Source organism: Manduca sexta, chromosome 2 (assembly GCF_014839805.1).
Source record: "Manduca sexta isolate Smith_Timp_Sample1 chromosome 2, JHU_Msex_v1.0, whole genome shotgun sequence".
In the NCBI taxonomy this organism is placed as follows: Eukaryota; Metazoa; Arthropoda; class Insecta; order Lepidoptera; family Sphingidae; genus Manduca; species Manduca sexta.
Window position 1 is genome coordinate 956,786 of NC_051116.1, and position 14,150 is coordinate 970,935.

At 36.3% G+C, this 14,150-nt stretch overlaps 1 protein-coding gene across 2 annotated transcripts in view; it reads right to left on the reverse strand.

The window, feature by feature from the left end:
- LOC115452573 (ribosomal protein S6 kinase alpha-5) overlaps positions 1–14,150 on the reverse strand; it is a 142,954-nt gene that overhangs the window by 67,571 nt on the left and 61,233 nt on the right. For both annotated transcript variants that reach the window (XM_037438010.1, XM_037438011.1), the window contains exons 3-4: positions 10,551–10,684; positions 9,056–9,140 (exon numbers count right to left, since the gene is read on the reverse strand). In XM_037438010.1, the coding sequence (XP_037293907.1) occupies positions 9,056–9,140; positions 10,551–10,684 (219 nt within the window). The remainder of the gene's footprint in view (positions 1–9,055; positions 9,141–10,550; positions 10,685–14,150) is intronic.

A 14,150-nucleotide genomic window follows, 5' to 3' on the forward strand; every position in this document is an offset into this window, starting at 1 on the left:
GATAACGGAAGTTCGTAGGTGGATTTTCAAGTCATTCTAAGCACCCTTTTTTTGTAAACACCATGTATGTAATTGTACAGAATAATCTAAGGTCTCAAAGTTAAACAAATCATTTAACCTATTAAGAAAATATATTTAATGTAAAAAAATTGACAACAATTTCCATCAGTCATATTAGCAAATAAATCTACAACAACCTTGTCGTTATTTAAATTTTTTACCATAATTCATGGTCAGAAATGAATATTTATTTGCAATTTTTACACAAATTTATCACTAAAGCCTTGCCCTTCAGCGTTAGTCACGTTTCGGTGAGAATATTTGTATTAATGTTCTTGTTTCCTAATTGTGCTAAATCATTTTCCACTGCTTATTAACAAAATTAATGTGAGTTTTTAATAAAAACAACGATTTTATATAATAATGTTACAATGTTGTACTTAAATATGTAGAGCGTTACAAAATATTGATTTTTTTATACGTACACGACAAAGTGATCCCCTGCACCTGATGGTAAGTGGAGTGGGGTCCAATAGAATGTCGACTGACGAGAGATGATTACCCCCGCAGTCGACATAATTATGCCGGTCCGTTGGAATTAGATATATACATGTGGCGGGTTTTAACACCTTGTGTACGGTGGTCGCTATCCGGGCGGATATAAAATATATCCAACCACCAGCTAACACGACACGCCGTGTTTACACTAAGTCTCACATAATACCTAAATACATGAATTGGTCTCTGATTATATAGCATCAGGACTACATGTGTTATTTTTGGATACATTTAACAGCTATGTTTTTAGAAATTATAAAGATTATCTTCTCTTATATGACCTATCTAATTAATACGTGAAGTGAAAACGTAGGAAAACATTTTTAAGCACATTGCGCGCACGGAGGAATGTGAGATTTGACATAATTAAAGTTCATATAAATGTGTGTTAAAAAATATAAACTGGTCAACGAGCGAATGTCAACTAGTTAAAATAATTGACAATTGCTAAAATCAATAATTAATACACCAAAAAGACACAACCTCTGTATCTCCAAATTTACGAATAATTTTGAAGCGGCACATACCATTATCGTCTTTAAAAACATAACATATTTTTGATTGCGCAACGAAATGATACAAACAAAACAAACGCAATAGCTACAGAGACCATCTCAAGGTTTTCACATTTCAGTCAACTTTTTAACGTATTATAAATTGAGGTTGATTGCTCCACTTTAACATTAATACTGACCTCATGCCATTTTTATAAACGGAAAAACCTAAATGTAAACAAACAGATATCTTTTTTTTATTACTTATCAATATTTAATTTTAAAGTGCAGATTCAGCTGCAGGCATTATTATCTAGATAGTTTAGAACTGTTTCGGTGTCGTAGTTGTGTAACGTTGTATCTGCAGTACCATGTATCGGATGAGATCCCCGGGTCGGACAGTAATATTGGGTCTGGGATTTGTATCCGATATGGCGATAGGCTCGCCCCTATCACATCATGGGACGGAATACAGACGGCGAGTTGGCGCACCAGTTTTGCCTCTACCTATAAAAGTCCCGTTATATTTCTTAGCGAGACAGTACTCTGTGCCGTGTCCAGGGTCTAAAACGATTTTCATAACAAATTACATTGGAATCCGTTCAGCAGTTTTTGACTTTATCACGTTCAGACAAACAAATGCAGCGGAGTATTTTGTTTTATATACTCGTACTCGTATACCGTGTATCATTTAAAAGTAATAAAGTTAATAATTCTCAATATCAGAACATAACCCTCCTTTAACACAGTCGGATAAACCAGACCCTCTTGTGATTAAACATGCTCCAACCAACAATCACTTTGCGGTCACAACAAACTAGTTCTTAAATACCAATTAACGTTGAATATTTTTCGTATTTTGGGCCATGAGTGTTACGTGATCGCCTCGTTCCGGCGACCGTTTGGTAAGCCTTGTGGTTCCGAATTCAATTCTCAGGACGGGCAAAAAATTTGTACTTTTAAATATGAAGAGTACAAGAACTTGAGGCAAGAGATTAGACTAGATTTGATTTGTATTGCATTATGGAGAGGATTTAATGTCTTTTAAAACATAAACCAATCATCAGAAGTATTTTAATAGTATTTAGTAGCTGGAGTACTTCCGACATCTTTTCCGTAATAATATAGTTATTTAAGATGTAAACTAGAATAACTATATTTCAAACTCCTAGAGATGCTGCTGGTAATACCCTAAGACCAATACTAATACCTAAGCTTACGCCCTCCAAAGCCAAAACGCAAAAACCTAGCGAAATAATCGCCCAATGTCATTATTTCTTCACGTGTATAACTCAATATTAACGGAACACCTATCGGTTGTTATACAGTCGACAATAAGCCCAACGGCTTACGCATTAGAGTTGCATTCAATTGTCTTGTACAGCAGGCGAGTTACTTGCGCAAGTTGCATCCGTTCTCGCCTTGACCCGGTTGAACAACTAACACAAACGGGCCACGAAACTAGTAAGCAATTAGTTGTATTATGTTTTTGATAATTCAAAGTTACTTTATTTGATAAGATGTTCATTGTGTTATTGTATTGGAATTCAATATGTCAACAAAAAAAATCTGACAAGTTTAATATTACACAAAGCCCAAAATCCTTCTTTTTGACATTTTTCAAATACAAACTATTTAGGACAGGCGTCGTACTTAGAGACATCCAATTATAACTGCGGTTTTGCTTTTACATTCTGTACCTTCAGAGGAACTGTACCATAAGAGATCTCTCATTTAATTGTTCGCTAGCCAATCGACGAAACATTTAAAATATTTCATAATTCAAATCAATTCACATCATTCTAGATTTCTAATAATAAATCGCATCAAAAACATTTCGAGACGTTATCTAAAATTAGTTATAAGATCGAGAATGCAAACATTTTTAGATGGCAATCGACATTATGAAGAATAAAGAAGTTTGGGTTTCTGGGTCGGCAGATGCAAGATATAAATTTAATATGCACCAAATTGCATTGATTGTGTCGGATTTGAATTTTTAATGACCATTCTCGATGCGTATATCTGCCGTTAGACTGTTCTAAGAGGTCACTCCATATTTGTGTTCTTGTTTTAAAACTGACAATTTAATTTGTCGTTTCGTTTTACGTTGACTGATGTATCCATTTTTTTTTATTCATGTTTAATAGCAGTAATTTTTTAAAAATTGACCCATCAGAACAAAGATTTATTTACCTTACAAATGACTAATTTGATTGGTTCATTCTAGAAAAAGGATTGACGATTGAGATTGGGATCAATTATTGAAAACAGCTGTTAGTTACACAATAAAGTAGTCCGATGAATAATGTGGAACGCCACGTCAATCCACAGTTTGAATACAATTTACGGCCGTTTTCAATGAACATCTCAATTTGTATCTTCGAACCGACCGCGGAATAGACCATAATAATATTTATTCCGATTGTTAAAATTTCGGGATCGATCTAAATAGAGCGATTGGAACCGTTTACTGCAATCGTCGTGTAAAACGCTACATCAAGTCTAATAATGCATTTCTTATGGTATAACATACCCTATATCTCATCAAGGACTATTCCATCTATATGTTAATTATTACAAATACATTCGACTTAATCATTATTTAACCTTTAAAAAGCCTTCCCAGACATATTTAGGTTATTAAATATGATTTATCCGTAAAAATATAGAAATGTAATTATTTGAAAGCGATAAGTGTTTTCATAGGATTTCCAAGGAATTTCCACATAACCCCCGCTTTTGGGGTCACCGCGATATCACAAACAATTTAAAAGTACAGAAATTCTTGTAACTCGAACGCATGCGCAATGAAAACATCCTGCTTGCGTGATATAAAATTGTAATTAACACTTGAACACAACACTTTTTAAATAAGGCTAGCGAACGAGCGGTTAGCTCGTCTGGTAGCGAGCATGTAATCTAGGTACCTATACTTCTAACTTACCAGAGAAATTATGAATGCGTTTAACTGAACTGGGAGATGCAGGATATGGGTATTTTATTGGAATTTATTTCTAATATGGCAATAGACATCACCACCTATCAAATCTTGGGACAGAGTACACGTGATGATAAGTGAGTGCCTCGCTTGCACCTCTGCAAACCTCTTCGGGGATTTAGACGTGAAGTGCGTTTGTGTTATGTAAGAACGATCTGGTAATTTTTAACCGACTTCAGAAAGGGAGGTTCTCAATTCGACTATATTGTTTTATGTTTGTTACCTCAGAACTTTTGACGGGGTGAAACGATTTTGACGATTCTTCCAAGTATCTCATCAAAGCCTAGTTATAATTCAGAAGCTAATCTTAACACCGCATACATATAATTTTACTTTTCGCTCAAACCTAACAAAACATACAAACATCGAGTAAATCATAATATTTTTCCTAAGATATTTTCGTTTGACGGATCGTTCACCCTGATCATGCGGGGGCAGGAGCGAAAGGTCAAACATAATCGGGGTGCGTTACCCCCTACCGGCGCTCGGGGGTCTTTCACACCTTCGGGAGGCTGTTGGTTAATTATCGTTTACAAAAGACCTTTTATAGCGGTATTTTTTCTTGAGCTATCCTTCGGTTGATTCAAGACGATCCAAGAGCTTTAAAAAGACTATTTGAATAAAGGAGAATTTTAGTTTGAGTTTATTTTGCCGTAGTATTGTTCCATCATTTAATAATCGTACACAATATAAGTGTAAGCATTGACGTATATTCTATAGACACCAACGTCCATGTAAACTATTTGTTCAAAATCTGAGCTAAAATGGCGACCAAAACGTCGCTGTAATAACCTATTTATTCATTTGACCGACAAATAATTTTACTTATTTTTTGTTCAAATCCAGGTTTACACTTAGACTCGAGTTCTTATATCATAAGCGCCACTCCGTACACAACCGCAAGTTGTCAATATTCACCATCTAAAGTCAGTTTGAATGGATTGTTTTATTTATTTAATCTTTATATACATATATACAGACAGTGACTAAGGTATTCTCTAACAATCAACCTTTGGTAGATGCAGAGGAAACGTTGCTTACAAACGAAGCTTTTCAATACAAGAAATTAGTTTTACATTTTATAACAATATGGCTTGGTTTTTAACTCACTGACCAAGCTATAAACTAAGTACAGACCGAATTAAATGGAGATTATCATCATCAGTGCCATTTATCCGCCAGCTCAGTAAAATATATAAAAATCCCGCCTATGAGTCATCCCGGTGAGTAACATATCGGGAACACGGTGTAGTGTACACATCCAATTACTATGCAGGTCAGTAATGTCTGACAGTCGATACTGTATTCTGGTAATCCTTATTTACTTGTTTTTTTATGTCTTTGATAATTATAAATACCTTAAATTTTGTGTTTTGATTGTTGATTATTTATTTATGAAAAATTGTATTATAGGTGTGGCTGTTCAAATTATTTCCACTATAAAACCTTAACAAAAATTGAAATAAAACTCTTTTTTGGATTTTATCGTATTTTTTTTTATATTACATTTCCCGAAGTTTTGAAGTCTGCAGCCTTCATGGTCACAGGGCGGACTGAAGTGCTAGTCGTCCGAAAAGCTACAATATCTACCTATATTATTGTATAATTGTAAAATGACCGCGATATAATCCGCAAAAATCTTTATTTCAATGCCTAACATTCGCGAAAACATAAAAAATCGCTACCGAAAATATCATCATTTTTCCATCCATTTCAATTTCTCCAAATACTATAGGTATGAATAACATTTACGTAACAAACAGAAAGACCCACGTCTCTCCTCGAGCAAATCGATGGACCTTAATATGACCCCAAACGTGCCGGGCGCGAGTCCTTGGTCTAGGTCCTCAACACGCGTCGGGGACCTCAGGCTGTTCAACTGTTGCGTAAGGCGCTTTGAGGACCTCTGCGGCTGCGTGGAGGTTCAATGATACTCTACGTATATCGGTTTGATTAATTTCGTTGAGGATTAGAGATTAGTAATCTTCGAATGGTTTTTTTTATTCGCAATAAAAATTACGCAATTTTAGATCCATTATTCAAACAAAGAATTACGTTTTAAGAAAAGTAGATACGTGAAACATTACTTTCAAGTACACGCACATATTTTATCGTAATTATCCGCCCAAATAAACATTATACAAACATAATAACCGCACATTTTGCGTACTTGGAGTACATAAAAGATTAATTAAGATTATAAACAGAATATTCCAGAAATTTCATTATGTAAAGACCCATTCAGCCTTTATAAAGATTTAACGGTCGTTGACTAAATCATAATAGGAACAATGTATTAAATATTTGTATAGAATTTGAAAAACTTGAGTGGCGCAGCGAGTAGACGGCTTATCTGAGGTCGCATGATCGATACCCGCAGTGGGATAAATAGGACGCAAGTATTTGATGCAGAAAAAGATTTAAAGCACACATTTTGCAAATTTACTAAAAAACCAGAAGGCTTATTTTGATGTAAATACTTGAAAACCTTTTTCTATTTTACAAATGTTTTCATCTGATGTGAGATTTGATGAATACAAATAAGCTTTCATTTAAGAAAATATGCTTTATTAAGTATTGAGTAAAGATGATGAAATGAAAAAAGCCAGTTCAGTGTCGTGCAAGGCTTCCTAATACACTGTTTTTGGTGGTATGTTCATTGGGTAAAATCAAGGAAACCTTTTGCTAGTTTCTTCGTAAATTTGTAAAAATGAAGATTCGATAGAATTCAAACAATGGCTATGCAAAGTGACGCCATTGCACCTAATGGCAAGTCGAGGATCGTCCAAATAGAATATTTGAAGGGAAATCATTCCTCGTTGTGTACGGTGATCACCAATAAGCGCGGATTGCTAAATATTACATACTAGCTTTTGCTCCCGGCTTCCCCCGCGTGAATGTGTTTTCCGGGATAAAAGTCCGGCTATATATTTTCCGGGGATAGTAGCCTACAACCTTCCCAGGGTCTTAAACGATCTCCATACCAATTTTCGTTTTGTTATACCACATTTTATGTCACGTCTCGTTCCCGTGGGAACTAGATAAAAAGTATCCTATGTCCGTCTCCTGGTTCTAACCTTCTTCCCTACCAATTTTAAGCCAAATCGGTTCAGCCGTTATTGAGTTATAAATAGTGTAACTAACGCAACTTTCTTTTATATAAAAATATAATAATAATATCAGCCCTATATTATAATACTTGCCCACTGCTGAGCACGGGCCTCCTCTACTACTGAGAGGGATTAGGCCTTAGTCCACCACGCTGGCCTAGTGCGGATTGGTAGACTCCGCACACCTTCGAAATTCCTATAGAGAACTTCTCAGGTATGCATGTTTCCTCACGATGTTTTCCTTCACCGTTAAAGCAAGCGATAATTCACAAAGAATACACACATAATTTTTTAAGAAAAATCAGAGGTGTGTGCTCTTGGGATTTGAACCTGCGGACATTCGTCTCGGCAGTCCGTTCCACAACCAACTAGGCTACCGCCGCTATATATATAGACTAGCTTTTGCCCGCGGCTCCGCCCGCGTTATAAAGTTTTTCAGGCTAAAGTTTTCCGTTATAAAAGTAGTAGTTTCCCGGGAGCCTCTCAAACTGTCTCCATACCAAATTTCATCTTAATACGTTGGGTAGTTTTTCAGTTTAACACGTTCAGGCAGACAGATGCAGCGGGGGACTTTGTTTTATAATATATTAGAACTTATTAAGAGGAATAATCCCGTCATACATCATTGTTGCATAACTTTAACCGTTTACGCAGCGCACGCAACGGAAGCTCTCAAAACTAATAATTTTCCCCCTTTTTGCAACATGTTTCATTACTGCTCCGCTCCGATTGGTCATAGTGTGATGATATATAGCCAATAGCACTCCAGGAATAAAGGGCTATCCAACACAAAAAGATTTTTTCAGTTCAAACACGGTAGTTCCTGAGATTAGCCATTACTGCTCCGCTCCTATTAGTCATAGCGTGATGATATATAGCCTATAGCACTCCAGGAACAAAGTGCTATCCAACACAAAAATATTTTTTTCAGTTCGATCTGATAGTTCCTGAGATTAGCCATTACTGCTCCGCTCCTATTGGTCATAGCGTGATGATATCCCCATAGTACTCCACGAACAAAGAACTATCCAACACAAAAAAAAAATTTCAGTTTGAACCGGTAGTTCCTGAGATTAGCTATTACTGCTCCGCTCCTATTGGTCATAGCGTGATGATATATAGCCTATAGCACTACACTAATAAAGAGCTATCCAACACAAAAATAATTTTTCAGTTCGAACCGGTAGTTCCTGAGATTAGTCATTACTGCTCCGCTCCTATTGGTCATAGCGTGATGATATATAGCCTATAGCACTCCACGAATAAAGGGCTATCCAACACAAAAAGAATTTTTCAGTTTGGACCGGTAGTTCCTGAGATTAGCCATTACTGCCCCGCTCCTATTGGGTATAGCGTGATGATATATAGCCTATAGCACTCCACGAATAAAGGGCTATCCAACACAAAAAGAATTTTTCAGTTTGGACCGGTAGTTCCTGAGATTAGCCATTACTGCCCCGCTCCTATTGGGTATAGCGTGATGATATATAGCCTATAGCACTCCACGAACAAAGGGCTATCCAACGCAAAAAGAATTTTTCAATTTGGACTGGTAGTTCCTGAGATTAGCGCGTTCAAACAAACAAACAAACAAACAAACAAACAAACAAACTCTTCAGCTTTATATAATAGTATAGATTTAAATAGTGATCAGTATTACCAGTACACAAAGTATTATATCTGGTATATCCAAATTGTGAGACGATGGTATATTACAGTAATTACAATTACTATTACAATTCACGGCGGTCATTACACCAGGCTTTAATCCCGTCTCGCTTGACAAAAAAGAATTAACAGAGTATATTTAATTCAGCACCAAATCCGATTCACATCCTAAAATCATCACTGAGTCATGCGCAATAGTCTAGATTCTAGACTCTAAAACTTACCTAATATAAGATGCAGTTTGGCGTCTGTCTGGAACGCGTAATGGAGTGTCACCAAAAACGGACACTCTCTTACCGCCTCCAGTACCTGGAGAGAGAAACAGTCGTTTGTAAGTCCCTTTTGACCACTTAAAGGTCTTCTGGATTGAAACAAAAAGTGGCATCGCCTACTTCTGAATGCATGAAGCAGTGTGAGGCTCTGTTGTGTTAATTTTCAAGGACACTTATATAACTAACTTTTAATGCTTTTCAAAGTGTGGGAAGCACTCCCCTTGAGAGGCAGATCAATTGTAAAGGAGGATGTTCATGTAGATATTTTATATTCGGGAACAGTACTTTTTTCTGTATCAGAGGTACTATATGTCCTTCTGTTCCTCTGACAACGTATATGTAAAATTTCATGATCTTCGGTTTGAATAGTAAACGAGTGAAGGCGTAACAAATAAACTCATTTTTATAATATTAGTTAGGAAACTTAGTGGACCCATGAGGTCTTCTTGCGTGCATTGGAGAGACGGGCATGGGCATTTCCATACGATGCAAGGTGGCTTAGCAAAAAATACGTTGGGAACCCTTCTTCTAATGTCTGAGACTGATAAGCAGACAGCAAAACTGCGCATTGCTGTTTGATTTCAAAGTTTAGATGGTATATCATACTCCTGCTAAGACAGCCGCATCGTGACAAGCGGTTTGCTCGTGTCTTCATACATAAACGTAAAACATCGGTTTTTATAGGCGTTAAAAATCATTTGCAAGGCCTTCAAACACTACATTACAATAAAGTATCTTATCACTACATTATTGATAACAAATTGACACACACGACAATGTTCTTTTGTTATTATGACCATCTTATCGTCAACAATTAAAATCAATTTGACAGTGATGTTTCGAGATAGCGGTTAACAATGCTTTTAAGACAAACACAAAGGCGTGTGTTCTTGTAAGAACTAGCGGTCGTCCAGTGGTCGAATTTGCTATATTTTTAACACTTGTTTTTCTGCATTTCTCTATATGAACTCATCATGCTTCTTACAATGCACGTAGGCGTGCGCACAATGTGCTTAAAAAGGGACACGATTTTTTCGACCTATTAATATATAGATATATATCGGATTTTAAAGTATTTTTGCATGGTACATATCGGTAGAACGGCGTGAATAGAAACGACATTTAGATCCAAATGTTCAAAACCAGATAAAGTCAACGTAACGATAATTCAAATCACCATTTTGATTCAGAATGGGTCTTACAACATTTTTACGTAGACTACCGTTAAGTTTCTTCACCTGATCTCTTAACACACACACATTTTATCACTGAAAGCATAGGCAGAATCGTGACTTATGTCATTTTGCGGAATGTGTAATCCAACTTATGAAATAGGGAGCGAGGTTTCGGACAGAACATCCAGTTCATCTTTACCTGACAAGGGTATCGAACCCGAGACCTTATCATAGCATTTCTCCTAAAATAATCTCATTAATAACGAACTTACTTGTCTCTCTGTCCTGGTGTGCTCTGCAGTCTTCAGTTTCTGCACTATAGAAGCCTTTTTGAGCACTTTCATGGCGTACAACTTGCCCTCGTCGACGCCACATCTTTTTCTAACTAAGAACACTTTGCCGTAAGCTGGAACAAATTGAGAAAATCTACATTAGTTATAAGTGTAAATGTATAAAATTCAGATAAATTGATTAATTTATTTTTATACCGTCAAGTAAGATTTTAAGCACTCTTGTTCCAATTTGAAAGACATCTGTATGGTCCATGGCTATCGGAATTCCACCAGATAGACTCCCCATAAGGGGCGATAGCCTAGTTAGGTGTGGAACGGACTGCCGAGACGATTCTACGCAGGTCCAAAACTCAAGGGCACACATCTCTGATTTTTCTAAAAGTTATATGTCTATTGCATGTGAATTATCGCTCGCTTTAACGATGAAGGAAAACATCGTGAGGAAACCTGCATACCTGAGAAATTCTCTACAGGAATTTGGAGGGTGTGTGTAGTCTACCAATCCGCACTAGGCCAGCGTGGTGGACTAAACCCTAATCCTTCTCAGTAGTAGAAGAGGCCCAGCAGATATTTATTATAAATACTTCCCATCCTTTCCTGGCTCAAGAACTTACCACATACAGCCACGACAAAAATAACTTTATAACCAAATCAACCACTTCGGAAAGCTAAATGAAGTGATTATCTTAAACAATGGTTATACAATCGATTCGCACGTGGCTTACGGACCGACAATGGTTCTTTATTTCACTATTAGTATGTTCTTTTGTATGAAATATAAATATTTATGCGAACTGAGGCATAGAGTAAGGCGCGTTGATTGAAATATTACACGTCACACAAATATACTCTGGATTTGTATGTATGAAATTTTATACATACGATATGTAAAGCATTCTAGATTGATACAGTACTGATGGTTTACTGGTGGTAGGTCTTTCATATGTGAGTCTGCCTGGGTAGGTACTAGGTACCACTGCAATGTCTATTTCTACCCCCAAGCAGCAGTGTTAATAACTTCTAATACAACAAATATACAGTTTAAATTAAATCGCATTCGCTATAAAATCCCAAGAACACCCATAAACGTACAATAAACAAATAACCAACAATTTCCCCATACCGATACAACCTTAAAGAAAAGAAAAAATGCACAAACTGCGAGCCATTTCCTTTCCGGCCGAACAACAATGTTATGGGAAGTGGTCAGAACAATGGCGACCAACGACTGGCAACACAATGATACGCCAGCAATCGACGTAAACGCTATTGCAAATGAGTATGCATGTCGAAATGACAAGTTGCAGTGATTATTGGGTAGTGGCAATGGATCAAAGAAAGGCTCGGAGGTATCTGGGTACTTTGATCGGAATATGTAGGAATTATGATCAATATTTTTTAAATAATTATAACACACATAGTTTCACGCCTTTTATCCCCGAAGGGGTAGCCAGAGATGCAACTGGTGCATCCATTTTCCGCCGTTTTTATTTCGTCCCACTATAGGAGGCGAGCTTATCACCATATAGAGTATGGGAAACCCAATAACATTTTGGTCGATCCGGGGATCGAACCCGGGACCTCAGCACTGCCGTTGTACCGTAATACAACTACGCCATCGAGGCAGTCATATCTTATCATTAATGGTATACCTTCAATTAACAATAACCTAGATATAATCAAAGGTAGTAACTTATCACCTTATTGGTTTAGTTAATGTCGTTAATGAAGAAGAAGAATGACGTTCAATAAGTGTTTAATTTATAAACAACTTTAACAAACCAAACAAATAAAGAAATACTAATCAGATTCGATTTAGCCGCATGGTGAAATTGCAGCGTTGTTTTTTGTATGTCGAGTATAAAGAAATTTAAAAAAGATATAATAATTTGTCTACAGTCACTCTAGACATTATCAGTCTTACTTATAAACTTGTTTTAGCGTTAATAGGTGATTAAGAATTGATTAAATAGCTGTCAAAAACATCACCGGTTTCCTAGCTTAAACCTTATTAAGACGCAAAATGGCGGCTTTTGACTTACAGCTGATCGAGTGAATTTGTGTTTTAACCATTGAGATACAAGATGGCGGCTTCTGACCTACAGCTGATCTAGTAAATTTGTTTTTTAACTAAGCATAGCTTATAAATAAGACTGTTTATAGTAAACTCCAAAAATGCACACACTCCATCTTAACCTATCAGGTGAGAGTGGACACGACCTAGCCCGGTCGTCGAACCGGCACGAGGTAAACAGCGCACCGACGAAAATATCGCACCCAAATCACTGAATCACAAAGCGCTCTGTTGCACGTTGAGTATTTTGGTTATATTGTTATTTATTGCTAACTAGCGCCTTGCCACTTCGCGAGTATGGCGAACATATATATACCTATATTTATTAACCGATTACAAAAAAAGGAGTAGGTTATAAAATTTACGTGTATTGTTTTTTATTCGAAAGAATATACCTCCAGATTCGTCCCATAGTTTTTGTTTTTCAAAATCGATTTAGTAGTTTAGTTTTAAAATGGATAAATCTAGAATAATTATCTAGTTCAATGAAATGAAATTGCGAATTTAGCTTTCTTGTAACGTTTTTTAATCGTACCAAACATTGAACTATACACATAAATCCTCTTGAATCACTTCGTCCATTCGATATTATTCAAAATTTATCACGTTCAATCAGAAAAACTCACCGAGAAGACCATGTATTATAATGTACTAGCTTCAGCACGCGGCTAGTCACGTGAAAGAGTACTCCCAGGATAAAAGTCCCGCTGTATAGTTTCCCAGGATCTCAAACTATCTCCACACCAAAATTCATAAACATCCTTTCGATATTGTTTTTAAGTTTTTCGCGTTCAGATAGACAGACGTGATCGGGTGACTTTGTTTTATAACTTGTAAGGCAGTGGTTCTCAAACTTTTTAAATGACGGAACCCTTTTGGGAAGCAAAATACTTGATGGAACCCTACAATAAAACAATTGTTTTTATAAGTGTATTTTTTATTAATCAGCATAATAAAAGTACAATGTAACAGTTACTAATTATTATTGAGAGAGGTGTTTTGATTTTTTTTTCTAAATTCTTGCGGAACCCCGACAGAGGTATCACGGAACCCTAGGGTTCCGCGGAACACACTTAGAGTATAGCTGTTGTAAGGAATAAGGTCTACAGTAAAATGTATATTAAATACTGAAAAGTATCTTTAAAGATGACAAAATCATTAACTATCGCATCATTATCAGACAGAGACCACATTACATTGTTCATACCAATGGCGTCACAATTCCATCTGAATTTGAAAAAGAATTGATTCGTAGTTTCTGTTTTCGCCGTTTATGCTATTTTAAACTGTTGGGTATTTTGAAGTTAGGTTATTATTATTTTTTTATTGTTAATGCGGGTTGAATGAAACAGTCGACCACTGCCGCTTGAGTTTGATTGAAGCTACATAAACTAAGTCAACTTTTTAATCTATGTCCCCAATGTTTCCTAAAATCCAATAAAAAGCTAATATTATTCCTAACCCGCGTACAACTAGACGGTTATATCGCACATTATCAGAAATAA